This window comes from Castor canadensis, chromosome 2 (genome assembly GCF_047511655.1).
Source record: "Castor canadensis chromosome 2, mCasCan1.hap1v2, whole genome shotgun sequence".
NCBI classification, from domain to species: Eukaryota; Metazoa; Chordata; class Mammalia; order Rodentia; family Castoridae; genus Castor; species Castor canadensis.
In genome coordinates, this window is record NC_133387.1 from 101,764,407 (window position 1) to 101,778,316 (window position 13,910).

The 13,910-nt window shown below is 37.6% G+C and overlaps 1 protein-coding gene across 2 annotated transcripts in view; it reads left to right on the plus strand.

Annotated features, from left to right (window-relative positions):
* The window catches only part of Blvra (biliverdin reductase A), a 53,525-nt gene extending 42,740 nt beyond the window's left edge, over nucleotides 1–10,785 (plus strand). Inside the window, exons 6-9 of one of the 2 annotated variants that reach the window (XM_020157695.2) lie at nucleotides 3,847–3,954; nucleotides 4,957–4,980; nucleotides 6,291–6,462; nucleotides 10,188–10,785. In XM_020157695.2, the coding sequence (XP_020013284.1) occupies nucleotides 3,847–3,954; nucleotides 4,957–4,980; nucleotides 6,291–6,462; nucleotides 10,188–10,446 (563 nt within the window). In that variant the 3' untranslated portion in view covers nucleotides 10,447–10,785. The remainder of the gene's footprint in view (nucleotides 1–3,846; nucleotides 3,955–4,956; nucleotides 4,981–6,290; nucleotides 6,463–10,187) is intronic. The other variant, XM_020157697.2, reaches the window with a different exon arrangement.
* The last annotated feature ends 3,125 nt before the right edge of the window (nucleotides 10,786–13,910 follow it).

Below are 13,910 nucleotides of genomic sequence, written 5' to 3' on the forward strand. Positions count from 1 at the left end.
GACTAACCAAAAATCGTATGTTCTCCCTCATATGCGGACATTAGATCAAGGGCACACAAAACAAGGGGATTGGACTTTGATCACATGATAAAAGCGAGAGCACACAAGGGAGATATGAGGACAGGTAAGATACCTAAAAAATTAGTTAGCATTTGTTGCCCTCAACGCAGAGAAACTAAAGCAGATACCTTAAAAGCAACTGAGGCCAATAGGAGAAGGGGACCAGGAACTAGAGAAAAGGTTAGATCAAAAAGAATTAACCTAGAAGGTAACACCCATGCACAGGAAATTAATGTGAGTCAACTCCCTATATAGCTATCCTTATCTCAACCATCAAAAACCCTTGTTCCTTCCTATTATTGCTTATACTCTCTCTTCAACAAAATTAGAGATAAGGGCAAAATAGTTTCTGCCGGGTATCGAGGGGGTGGAGGGGAGAGCGAGCGGGCGGGGTGGGTGGTAAGGGAGGGGTTGGGGGCAGGGGGGAGAAATGACCCAAGCATTGTATGCACATATGAATAAAAAAACAATTAAAAATAAAAATCTTAAGAATAAAAATTCTTGACATAAGAAAAGCCATGTTATACAAGGCTAAGTACCAAATGAAGTTTACAGAACTATGTGTAATTTTATTTTCAGACAGATACAGTTATGCAATGTGTTTATAGTGTTCTTTTACTGGGACTGGACTTCTAGATAATGTTCTTTTGTATTTTTCTGCATTTTCACCCAGAATCACTGTTAACATTTTGTTTTGCTTTTCTCCATTGCCTGTATGTGATCATAATGTTTATATTGATACTTAACCAATATAAAAATGGTCTCATACTGTTGACAGAAAATCTGTAGATAGATATGTTAACGGGTAATTTTTTTCCCTGTAAGGGCAGAGAGACAGACAGGAAAGGGATACTACTAAGGAAACTTCTGGGGTAATTAAAATGTCCTATAAATTCTAGGTGATTTAATTTTCTTTTCATACTCTTCCACAGTTTCTACATTTTCTTTGATACCCGTGTTTTTTACTTGTTCTTTAGACAATAAAATAAATATAATTTTATATCTACCATATGATCACAGTCATGACACAGAATAGCTGCAAAGAAATGTACTAATGTGTTAGCAGTGGTTCTTTCTGGTAAGTGGGATCATGGATGATTTTATTTTTTTGTATTGCCCTCCAAGTTAAAAATGCTCATTTATTATTATCATGATTAAAAATACTTTTATTTTGAAATATGAACCAAATTCAGTTCCTTAAGAATTTCATAATATATACTGTTTATTTCAAATCCTGGATCTTGCTAAAATATATTTTGAAGAAATAAGCTGAGAATTTAAGTCCATTCATTTTAGGCTGCCATTTTATTTCTTCCTAAGAAGTTATCTGTTGTTTCATAATGTATGACTATGCTTCTGACTTGCCATCCTATTTTTGTCACTGTAATTATTTAATTTTTGGAACTTTATTTTTATATAACATGAATTTTCTCAAATCTTTGGAAATTATATTTCCAACCTGATGCCCCAATATTTTGCATGTACTTCCTATGAATAAAAATGTTCTACTCTGAAACCACATATAGCTATCAAAATGAGGAATTTAACATTGATACATTACTATGATCTAATCTTCAGTCCTGGTATTAGTCAGCTTTCTATCACTATAATGCAATACCTCAAATAATTAACTTGTAACAGAAAAAGTTTATTTAGCTCTCAGTTCTAGAGGTTCAATCTGGACCAAAATTGGGGTACCATAGCTTTGGGCATCTGGGGTGCTAGATTGGAGTACATGGTGAATATAACTACTCACCTCATGGCTGGAAAACAAAAGAGAGAGAAAGAGAAAGATGCCAGCCCCTTTAGTCCCTTTAAGGACACACTCCAGTGGCCTAAGACCTTCCACTAGGCCTCACCTACCAAAGGCTCCACCATCTCCCAATAGTGCCACTGTGGGGACCAAGCCGTTAACACATGAACTCTTGTGTGGGAGAGGGAACTTATCCAAGCCATATCAGACACCATTCATAGTTCAACAGTTATCTCCTAACCCTCTTTATAGCAAAATGATTAGTTTAGAATCATGTATGATCTTCAGTTGAATTGTCATTATTAATTTCTTTTACTCTGGATAGTTTCTGTCTTTCCTTGGCAATTATGGAGATTACAGGTCAGTTTTAGAATTCTGCTAAGCTTGAATTTCCTGGTGTTTCTTCATAATGAGATGTGAGTATGTACCTTTCAAAAGAATATCAGAAGTGATGCTTGGCTGTTCACATTGCATTCTATCAGTACCCAATTTCAGTTTGTACTATTACTAATGGTATCACATCATGAAGATGGTGTCTACCAGGCTTTTCCACTAGAAGTTACTTTTTTCCTTATGTAAATAAATGACTGTTTTGTGGGGAGGCAGTTTGCAAGTAGGTAAATATCCATTATTGTCCATATTTAGTCTCATCACGCTCACTTTTCCTTTGGAAGTCTTGACTTCCTGTTTTAATCCAGTGGGTGTAATTTGTTTGTGATGATCATTACTTATTTTGGTTTTCGAGTTGTTCTAGATTTGGTGAGTGGGGGACCTGATCATGCTGCACCCACTTAGTTATACTTCCACTATTTTTTCAGCACTTACTTATTTTCTGGCACAAAATGGATTAGTCATGTACTTTGTCTGCTCAGCACTAGAATTAGTTCATGGCTAATGGTACTTTGATGCTAAGATTTGAATCCCAGGTATGCTTATTGCTTTTGTGTACTTCTGCTTTTTTAGGCCCTTTCTGTTTAAACATCTAGGAATATTGTGTATATGAATATGTGTGGCTGTACAAGTGTATTTTATTGCAGTACAGCATTGAGTGAATGACAGAAATACAGCTACATGGATGCAGTTGGAAGACATAAAGATTCTCTGAGAGCCACAGATATGGAAACACAAGAGATTGTTTAATGGTGCTAGAGATAAAAACAACATGCTTACAAACAATCCCATTTCCCAGATGAGCAGGAGTGCCTCAGAGGCATGGACAAACCTACCCACAAGTACAGACGTGTTCTGTCACAACCATGTTGTTTCATTTAGCCTGTTCTAAACCATTTTGAGCCAGAAAGCTTCTGCTTATCCCCCAAAGCTTCCTTTTCTACATTCATATGCTAAAAAGTGGTGGGAGGGATTCATACCTACTTATTGATGGGATTCAGGAAAGCCCAAGACATTGGCAGCATTTCACATAAAGCTGGGTTAGGCAACGACTGAGGTTTCCAGGTGCCAAGATTTTATCTGTTCAGTGAAGCTGCACATCATAACTGTATTTGCACTTAATTACAAAATATTTTTAGTATTTTACAAAACTTCTGGCCTAGATAAGAAAATGACACCAAGGAAAAAAGTTCTAGAATCTTTAACAAGAGTTTAGCTATGAATATTAAAGCTTTCCCTTTCCCAAAGGAGTGATCATTTTATAAATCATTTGTCTGTTCTCATTTGAATAGAGTGACATCTCCCTTCCTCCAGTCTTTATAGTTCCTTTCTTCTCTATGGGTCTTAGATTTTTTTCGGTGCAGTACTACCTTCTCTATAGAACACAAACTAATACCCTGTCAGCTCTCAGGCACTCTCGAGTTTCATCTTGCTTTTGGGGACAGGCAGATTCTATCCCACTTTCTTAGAGTTTCATTTCTTTGTAACCTAGACCTGGAGCCACTTTCAGCTAAATGTATAAGTGTGTAGTGGTCATCGTGGTCATGTGCATAGGGCCTGTGTGTCCTGTATCTAGAGGAAGACAGATGCAGTCCACACAGTTTGTGGTGACTAAATTTTGCCTTCCATTTTTGTCATGACAGGAAAAGTCTTACATGAGGAGCATGTGGAACTCTTGATGGAGGAATTTACATTCCTGAAAAAAGAAGTGGTGGGAAAAGAACTGCTGAAAGGGTCTCTTCTCTTTACAGGTCAGTTTTAGGGGGAATCATAGGTCACAGTAGAGGTCAGGAGGCCTCTTACATATCTTTTTTTCTTCTAAAGACTTTCTGACTTGGAGCCAATTTAATTTAATTTTCTGAAGCTTTCATGAACAATAAAAATATCTATTTTTTCCTTAAGTGAGATTTAATCACTTGGTGTAATCTTGGGTAAAAAATGTGTTAGAAATCTCCAATATATTTATGCTTCTGTCCTAATCTCTTAGGCAGAATTTTCTCCCTCATGAATTCTTAACTAGGGCTGTGGATGAAACACTAAGTTTCATGCAGAGTGCTTGCCTGTCATGCCCAGGGTACTAGGATTGATACCTAGCATCTCAAAAAAAAAATCAACAAAAACAACTTCATGTGTGAAACCTTAACTAATTGGAGATTATTTTTCTACAGAGGGTTGTATGTACTTGAACATTCTCTTGAAAAATGACTGAAAGATGGATACTTGGAAAGGAGAACATTTTTTTATACTTACCTTGCAAACCAAATAGAGATGCATAGTCCCTTTGCTTCTTTAGCAAGTTACAAGGACATTGGGTGCATCATCAGTATTTGATCTAATTTACATTTGGCTTTTTAATTTATGTTGGTCATTCTTTGAGCATGTCCATTAGTAATAGGAACTGACCCTACTAGAGCTTCCTGTTCTTGTGTCACCTTGGATGGATTCCTTATCTGGCTAGATCCTTGGATATCAGGGACACCCTTTCCAAGGGTTTTCATTGAAAAAAAACCCAAAAAACCTATATGGGTAGGCTAGGTTGAGTGGTAAAACTTTATCTCTTCATGAGTTTATAAATAATACAGTCAAACCTCATTGGAATGTCTTCAGTTTTTGAAATGACATGAGTTGTGCCAAGGGTGATAACCATTACCTTGTACAAGGAACTGTGATAAGGTGTGACATGTGATAAGGTGTCATGTGATAATTCATGTGACAGTCGTGTAATATTAGTAATTATTACCCTTATGGTGCAGGTAAAGAAACAGAAGCACAAAGAGGTGAGTGTCTTCACCAAGTTCACATACAAGTGTGACAAGGGCAGATTGGACTTTCACTGTGTGAGTCAAGCTTTGGGTAATCTTCAGTCATCTGTTCAGAGATGATGGTGACCAGCCTAGAGGAAGCATGTTTTCTTTCTGAGTTTGACACTTAGTGATTTCACTAATTTTTGTTTGCTTTTTTTTTTTATAACTTGTTATTTTTTGGAGAACATGTTCATTGTTTTAAGTGTCAATTTTAAGTCTTAAAAAATGTTTGCTTTGTAATGTAATGTACTTAGCATGAAGTCTTTTAAATTTAGGTTTTGTTTAAGATTCGGCTGGGACAGAGGTGAGCAGTCAGTATCATGAACAAGCAGATTTCTAACACACACTCTTTTGAGCATACATTTTATGAAGACTTAAGAAAACATTTAACACTAAATCAACTTTTTGTATATTTAACTAGCTTAAAGGTATCACTGTTTTCTTCACCTTTAAGCTATCATGATATTATGCTATTGCAATTGCATATACACTATTTATAAGAAGCTGGGTTTCAGTGGATAAAATATCATGGTTCTTATGCTTTTGCAATGTCACTTTATTTATTTATCTGTGGTTCTGGGGATGGAATTCAGGACCTGTGCTTGCTAGATAAGCACTATACTATTTGAGCCATCCTCCCAGTTCTTTTATTTTTAGTTTGTCAAATAGTGTTTCACTATTTTGCCCAGGTTGGCCTTGGACCCCAGTCTTTCTGTTTTCCACACCTGAGTAACTGGAGCTGCAGGTGTGCCCCACCATGCCTAGTTTAGTTTTGAAATAGGGTCTCTCTAACTTTTGCCTGAGTTGGCCTCAAACCATGATCCTCCTGTTTCCATCACCTAAGTAGCTGAGATTATAGGCATGAACCACCATGCCCAGCTGCCAGATAATTTTAAATCACTAATTGAAGAGGATATATATGTATGTATATGTGTATGTGCACATGTATCTACATATGTGTATGTGAATAAACTGAATATATTAGAAGTCTAAAAGTCTTTTTAATTGTAGTCTTTGACTGGATTTACTGCTACTGACTGTAGAATATCTTATTTTACTAGCAAAATTGAATGATGAAAAAAGGGAAACACTTTTATGAAAGAGTTTTTATTTAACCAACCAAATTTTCATCCCATCGATCATGCATATCCACCCTGTAAGGCAGCATCTCTTTGTTCTAATCACTCAACTGGGTCCATTCTCTCCCCTATCCCTATCTGGATCCTGCCTTCATCAGGCAGCCTCTTCTTCCAAGTTTCCACAGCATTTGTGATTCCCTACAGCGGGCCCTTTGGAAGAAGAGCACTTTGGCTTCCCTGCATTTAGTGGCATCTCTCGTCTGACCTGGCTGGTTTCCCTCTTTGGTGAGCTTTCTCTGGTGTCTGCCACTCTGGAAGAGAAAAAGGAAGATCAATATATGAAAATGACTGTGCATCTGGAGACCAAGAACAAATGGTAAGTTGTTAGAAATCATGAGGAGAAGGAGACTTCAGGACTGCAGGTGTTTCACAAGGATGACTACAGAGAGAGCCCTAAGGGGTATAACCAGACTTCCAACTCTAGAAGAGCTGTCTGCTTCTGCAGACAAAGAACTGTGATTTCACTTATGTGGTCTCATTTCATCTTTGCAACACCTCTGTGAGGTGAAAATGACCAGCAGAAACCCATTTGCCAGTGTGCAAATAGTGGCTTACAGAATGTAAGCAGGCTGCCTACATCACACAGAGGTTAATTTTTTATTAATATTTATTTTATTTATTTATGTACTTATTTTAGAGATGGGGCCTCACTATTTTGCTCAGGCTGGTCAGGAGCTCTTTGTTTCAGCCTCCTGAGTAGCTGGGACTATGTACGTATACCACTGCTCGTGACTTGCCATAACATGTTTTTATTGATAAGGAGATTGAGGTGAAAGAAACATGATGACATTTTATGTTACCTCAAACCCCATGATACTATGTTATTTAGAAAGACATGAGAAATTTTCTTTGGTACATCAGACTACTTGGAATACCTCAAATTAATTTTAATCCAGTGTCAAAATAAAGCTTTGAACAAGTTGCATGAAAATTAATCTTTGCCATTATACTCTGGAACATTTGCAAGGCTGTACTGTAAGCTTTTTTCTTTCCTTCTTTTTTTTTCTTTTGGGGGGGGTGCAGTACTAGGGTCTTATGCTTGCTAGGCAGGCAGCCACCCCACTAGCTCATACTATAAGCTTTTAAACTTTTCAGGAGAATTAAATTTTTAGATGAAGTTAGGTCAATTTTTTTGCTAGTGTTTGTTGTAATTATTAATGTTTTAAAAATGTGAGTTGGAACCAAAAATTTCTGGTTGATGGATTGATCACCTTAGGTTTACTTGCTTTATGAATTGTAACTGCTCTTCTTGGATTCGTCTGGCTCTAATTGACTTGGAGTAATGCTTCGGGATTTATATGCTTATTACCTGTCTTTCTCAAAACTTACCTCATTCTAAAGGCTGATTCCATTTCAACTACAAGGAGGCATCTTTCTAGGGCTTGCCACTACACATTAGGAGCCACTACCAGTTGTCTCAGGACAAAATTCCTTAAGTTATCTTCAGACAACGTAGTGAAGCAGAGTGGAACACAGGTTAAAGAGGTAATAGAAGGGAGCAAAACATGTGGTCTTGAAGGGCTACTAATAAATGGACTAGCAAATCAGAAGTAATCACTCAAATCCCTGTTTTACAAATACCAGTATTAGTATTTATTGACTAGTATTAGTATTTATTGACCTCTAATTATGTGCAACACTTGGCCCAGCCCTTTTACAAGCATTCTTATTTTGTCTTTATAACAACTCTTGGATGTTAATATTGTTATCATTTAGGAAAACAAGATTCAGAAGTTAAGAAACTTGTCTAAGAAAACTTATGTTAACAAGACTTTTGTTCTGTAAAAATACCTAAGAGGAACAGTTTAAAAGAAGAAAGATTTATTTTCTGAAGTTCAGTCCATGGTTTATTCCATTGTGATGGGCTTGTGGTGAGGCAGAAGATCATCACAGCAGGAGTGTGTAGTGGAGGAGGCTGTTTGGTTCCTGGCAGCCAAGAAGCATACAAAATAACACAGGAAGGGCCAGGGCAAGATACACCCCTGAAAGACCCACTCCCAGTGATCTACTTCTCCCAACGCAACCCATCTCCTAAAGTTTCCGGCACCTACCAAAATATTACCACCAGAAGAGAACAAAGGCTCAAACTCAGGGGACTCTGGGACATTTTATAGTCAAACCATAATAGACATAGAGCTAATAAGTAGTTATGTGGGATTCACTCTCTGTCAGCTTTTCTCCAGATCCCAAGCTGAGTGTCTTATCCCCTGCAATACTGGAAGCACTAAAAGGAGTTTCATGAAAACACTAGATGCTGTCTGTACCTTCTCAGAGTCTTCATTTATCAGTGAGGCAGGTGTCATTAGCTCCAGATCCCAGAGGTACCCAGAAAACTCAGTGCCACTTATAAACCCATGTTCCTTCCAACTTACTAACAGTTTTCAAACTAAAAGTAGGTAGAAAACCTTTTGTAGCTCAAACATATGTAGCTATTGAGCATATAAAGAAGTACCAAAAAAAAAAAAAATAGTCCCAGCTACGTAGGAGGTGAGGCAAGAGGAACACCTGGGCCCAGAAGTTTGGAGGCCAGCCTGGCAATGCAGTGAGACATTGCTCAATAAGAGAAAAAGTAGCTGGGTGCTGGTGGCTCTTGTCTGTAATCCTAGCTATGTAAAAGGCTGAGATCAGAAGTACTGGGTTCCAGGCCAACCTGGGCAAAACAGTTTGCAAGACCCAATGTCAGTAGAAAAAAGCCAGGTGTGGTAGCATGTACCTGTCATACCAGCTATGGTGTGAAGTATAAAATAAGAGTCCAGGCCAGCCTGGGCAAAAACTGAGACCCTAACTCCAAAATGACCACAGCAGAAAGGGCTGGAGTCATGCGACAAGCAGTAGAGCACCTGCCTAGCAAGTGCAAAGTCCAAAGTTCAAATTCCATACATGTATACAAATGTGAAAATGTTGAATGCAGGATACCATAAAAATTTAAAAATGGGAAAACCTTAAATATTTGGCAACAATAAAATGTTAAGTTTACTTTATAATCAATATACATTATTCATAGAAGCAGTAATTATGATAGCAGAATTTATAGGATCATACAAATATTTTAAAATAAGCAAAAGAAACCAAATTATGGCTTTTTGGCTTATATGCCATATACTGACAAATATTTGAAAGGATTATGTTAAACTGAATATATTATTATTTAGGTAGAAGAGTCTATAGATTTATTTTCATTATGAAGTCCTTAAATAAATACTGTGTAATATTTAGAATAAAATTTAAAGAATAGGGCTAGAGTTGTAGGTCAGTGGTAGAGTGTTTTCCCTAGTTTGTGTGAGGTCTTGGGTTCAATCCCCACCTTTGCAAATAAATAAATTATTCTTAAAAGAGAAGGTTATGTTTTTGTTATGTCATAATATTCAGTGAAGTATTTACTTTAGGTCAGAATCTACTTAGGAAAAGATTTCTTTTCCCTATGTTGATTATATATCTCTTATCTGCTACAGAGAGAAATAACCCCAAGAAAGGAGAGATTTTGGAGAAGTGAGGTTTATACTATGCGGATTTAAAGTTTTTATGAGCTCAGATGTGGCCTCACCCCAAAGGGAAATGTGATTTGAAAACAATGGTGCTTTTTTTAAACTAGTACTGGTTATTTTGTGGCATGTATTTGGGTTCAGAGTTTCATGAGAATCTGATGAAAGAACTCAAAGAATTCTTCCTCTTCAAATGTACACACAGAGAAACGGCAATGTACACAAAATCACAGGTCCTTCATGGATTGCCTGTTGTCCATATGTGGATCACCTAAAAGGAATCCCTAAGACTCAAAGTAAAAACTACCAAATAACCAGCTATTGCTTACACAAAAGTCATTGAATGACTTTTGCCCCATGACAAAAATAAATGAAGAACAGTTTGGTACTAAAATTGGAAATAGTTACTGCCCTTTGGGAGCTGGTGGAGATCAGGGTACCACTGAACCACCACATTGAGCCACGGGTGCAGGAACTGTGGGCGCAAAATGACCACAAGGACAGCAAGTACCCATTTGTCCTCCTACATGATGTCTAACATTTGAATTTGTCTTTGCAGTCCACTGTCCTGGATTGAGGAGAAAGGGCCTGGATTGAAACGAAACAGATATTTAAGCTTCCATTTCAAATCTGGGTCCCTGGAGAATGTGCCAAATGTAGGAGTCAATAAGAACATTTTCCTGAAAGATCAAAATATATTTGTCCAGAAGCTCTTGGGCCAGGTTCCTGAGAAGGAACTTGCTGCTGAAAGGAAACGCATTCTGCACTGCTTGGCACTTGCAGAAGAGATCCAGAAGCACTGCCGCCCAACAAAATAGGAGGGAGCAGTGGGTGCCTCCAGCATTGAACCAAAGTTTGGTTTTATCAGCAGTTCACCTTTAACTCTATTCTTACAATTAAACATGTTGGAGAAACAGGATAAGCGTATTGTTACCACTGTGTTGGGGGTAGTATTTGGGAATGAGGGCCTTGCAGTGAAGACAAAGAACGGACTTGCCTTGATGGAACTGAACTAAATGTGCCTTATTCCACTTGTTCTTTCCAACAGCCCTGTGAGATGAGTATGGGTAGTCTGTTTTCATTTGTATAGTGGGAAAGCTTGTTTGAAGTTATCCTGGTAATAAATGACACAGTGGGCTTAAAGAACTGCTACTAAATCCTGCCTTGAATTCTCTTGCCTATTTTAGGGAACTTTCTTGGTGCTCACCAACATTCACTGGCTCACTCTACTGGGTTCTGGGAATTCTAAAAATAAATAAAAAGTAGCCACTGTTCTCAGTTACCAACAGTGTCAAACCCCACACAAACTGGTCATTACCATAGTAGAATCCATAAATAGACTTACACTGATCATTAAGTGTTTCAAGACTTGCAAAACAGAACTTGCTGAGGAATGTGTCAGGTGGGGAGGTTGGTGGAGCGGGGGGTGTCCTGGCAAGAACTGTGAAGAGCAAAGGGACACAAAGAAAAGCAGACTGGAGAGTGCTGAGAGAACAGTGATGCTGTAGTATTGATGTTTGCAGGAGGGAATTCTGCAGAACAAATCTGGATGGGGGGAGGCTACTATAAACCATTGTAAGAGGCAGGATGTGATATATTAAGCTGAGTGGTGGCACCAAAGGTTGTTATATACACACATCAGGAGGGATTGGTCAAGTTTTTCACTTAGATAAAACACTTTGTAGGCCTGGAGTAGATGAGCCTTGAGATCAGGAGGAGACATTCAGGTGAGAACACTGTGTGTCTGCAGTCATGGCTGCTCATATCCATCAGGTTCTTATGCCCTGAGTCAGAGCTGAGTGTAACAAACTGCTCTTCCATTTAATTGTTGGTTCTGTTACATTGTCTCCAAAGTGTGAATTACTTTTTAAAAATTTTCACCAAAGAGAGTTTTAGTTCACTGGTAATATCTAAGCAAGAATCAGAGGTTTAATTCTTTTTCTTTTCAAGTTTCAAACTCTTTATTAGTAAATAATAGTTGTAGAGAGGAGGATACATTGTGAAATCTACATATATGCTTATAATATACCTTAATTTTATTCACCAACTACAACTACCTCCCCTTCCCCCTACCCTGTTAAAAGCACATTAGACCACCAGCGTCATGGAATGTCACAATATGTTTTTGAGTCACCTATCCTAAGGTAGGTCAATGTCAGTTCCTCAAACAATAGATCTTTTTTTTTTTTTTTAACAAAACAAAGACTACATTTATATCCTAGGGATCAGGTGGACCCAATAATCATTGCAACATCATAAATCTGTTCACCTACCCTAGCTTCAGGACTTTGACTCCAGCATCCTGGACTGGTCTTAGGTAGGGATTTAATGCCTCAAGCCCCTTACACTTCATTATTAACTGGTACCAGGGTAAAAATAATTACAATTTCCATCCTCACTCTAGAAATGACCCAATTTCAGTCTACAAAAAGTATACACATTTCTTTTTTTGTTGTTTATTTATTTACATGTGCATACATTGTTTGGGTCATTTCTCCACCCTGCCCCTCTCTCCCACCCTTCCCTCCTCCCCTCCTCAGTTTCAGGCAGGTCCTGTTCTGCCCTTATCACTGATTTTGTTGAAGAAAGGACAGATGCATAATAAGAAAGACAAAGGATTTTTGCTAGTTGAGTTAAGGATACCTATACAGAAAGATTCCTACTATTGCTTTCATGTACCCATGTGTTACAACCCATGATGATTTAACTAACTGATCTTTACCTTGGTTCCTGATTCAGAGGTTTAATTCAATGGAAAAAAGCATCAAGGTGTGAAATTTTGAGCTTCCCTAATAGTCCCCTCGTGGTGGTTTTATCCACTCCCCACGTGCCATTTTGATGTAAATCAACTCAGAGAAGTGAGGTTTGTGATGGAACCAATACTACTTGCTGTACCATTATGACAGTACCTCAAGGTAAAGCAAAAAATAAAAATAAATAAATTAAAAAATTTAATTTAAAATCTGAAAACATGAATTGAGTATTTTCTTATTTGCCAAGCAAAACAGTTTGTAATAAATATTAATCAGTTCTCTTGTTTCATTGCCCACATCCAATGTCCCTTGAGGGGAGGAAATATGGAATATGTTTTAGTACTCTGTGCAACACATAGCATGAGGTAAATAAACATATTTGATTGGCAAAATGCTGTGAATCACCCCTCACATTTTGGTCTGGGAATGCTGCTATTTCAAAACTACTGTGACCCTATTTGATATTGGGTGTGGTAATGGTAGTTAAAGAAAATCAGAATTGAACTAAGGTGATAAAAGATTTGGTTCAGACATTATTGGAAAGGGTAAATGAAACCTCACATTAGAATTGGGCTCAGGTCCTAATACAGAGTGGAGCAGGGGAAGATCATAACCCACAAGTAGGATAGGGGTCAGTAGATGGAAATTAGTAAGAGGAAGCATGAAGTATAAGGGGGATTCAGGCTGAACCTAAACCTAATATTACTACTGAAGGTAGAATGGAGTATCAGTTTGATCAGACATAGAGGGTGATCAGGTGTGGGGATCATTACTAAGAAGACTTAATAATATTATTGCTAAACATGGGCCATGCCAAGGTGATGGAAGTCCCACTGAGGCCTAAATGAGAAGAAGGTTCCAAAGGAATGGACTAAAGTTTAGCAAGAAGAATTTGTCATAGGTCATGCAATTACTATTAACTGGCATTGATAACTACTGATCTTAGGTTTGTGTTTTGTCAAGAAATTAAAAATATGTGGCCTTTGTCTTAGCCTGGTTTACTTACTTAATATGATGTCCTCTAATTGCATTCATTTACCTTCAAACTACATGGATTCATTTTTCCTTATAACTGAATAAAACTCCATATTTTCTTAATCCATTCATCAGTTGTAGGGTATCTGGGTTGTTTCTATAGCTTGGCTATTGTGAACAGTGCTTCAATAAACAGCAGTATGCAAGTTTCTCTATTGTATCCTCACTTACATTTCTTCTGGTATATCCCTAGAAGTGATATTGCTGGATCATATAGCAGTTCTATTTTTAATTTTTTTCAGGAACCTCCATACTATTTTCCACAGTGATTGTACTAATTTACATTCCTCAATAGTGTATGAGGATTTGTTTTTCCCCATATCCTTGCCAACATTTGTTGTTGTTTGTGTTCTTGATGATAGCCATTCCAACAGAAGTGAGAATCTTAACATGGTTTTGATTTGCATTTCTTTTATGGCCTGGGATGCTGAGCATTTCTTCATGTGTTTTTTGGCCATTTGGACTTCTTGCTTTGAAAAAGTGCTGTTTAGTTC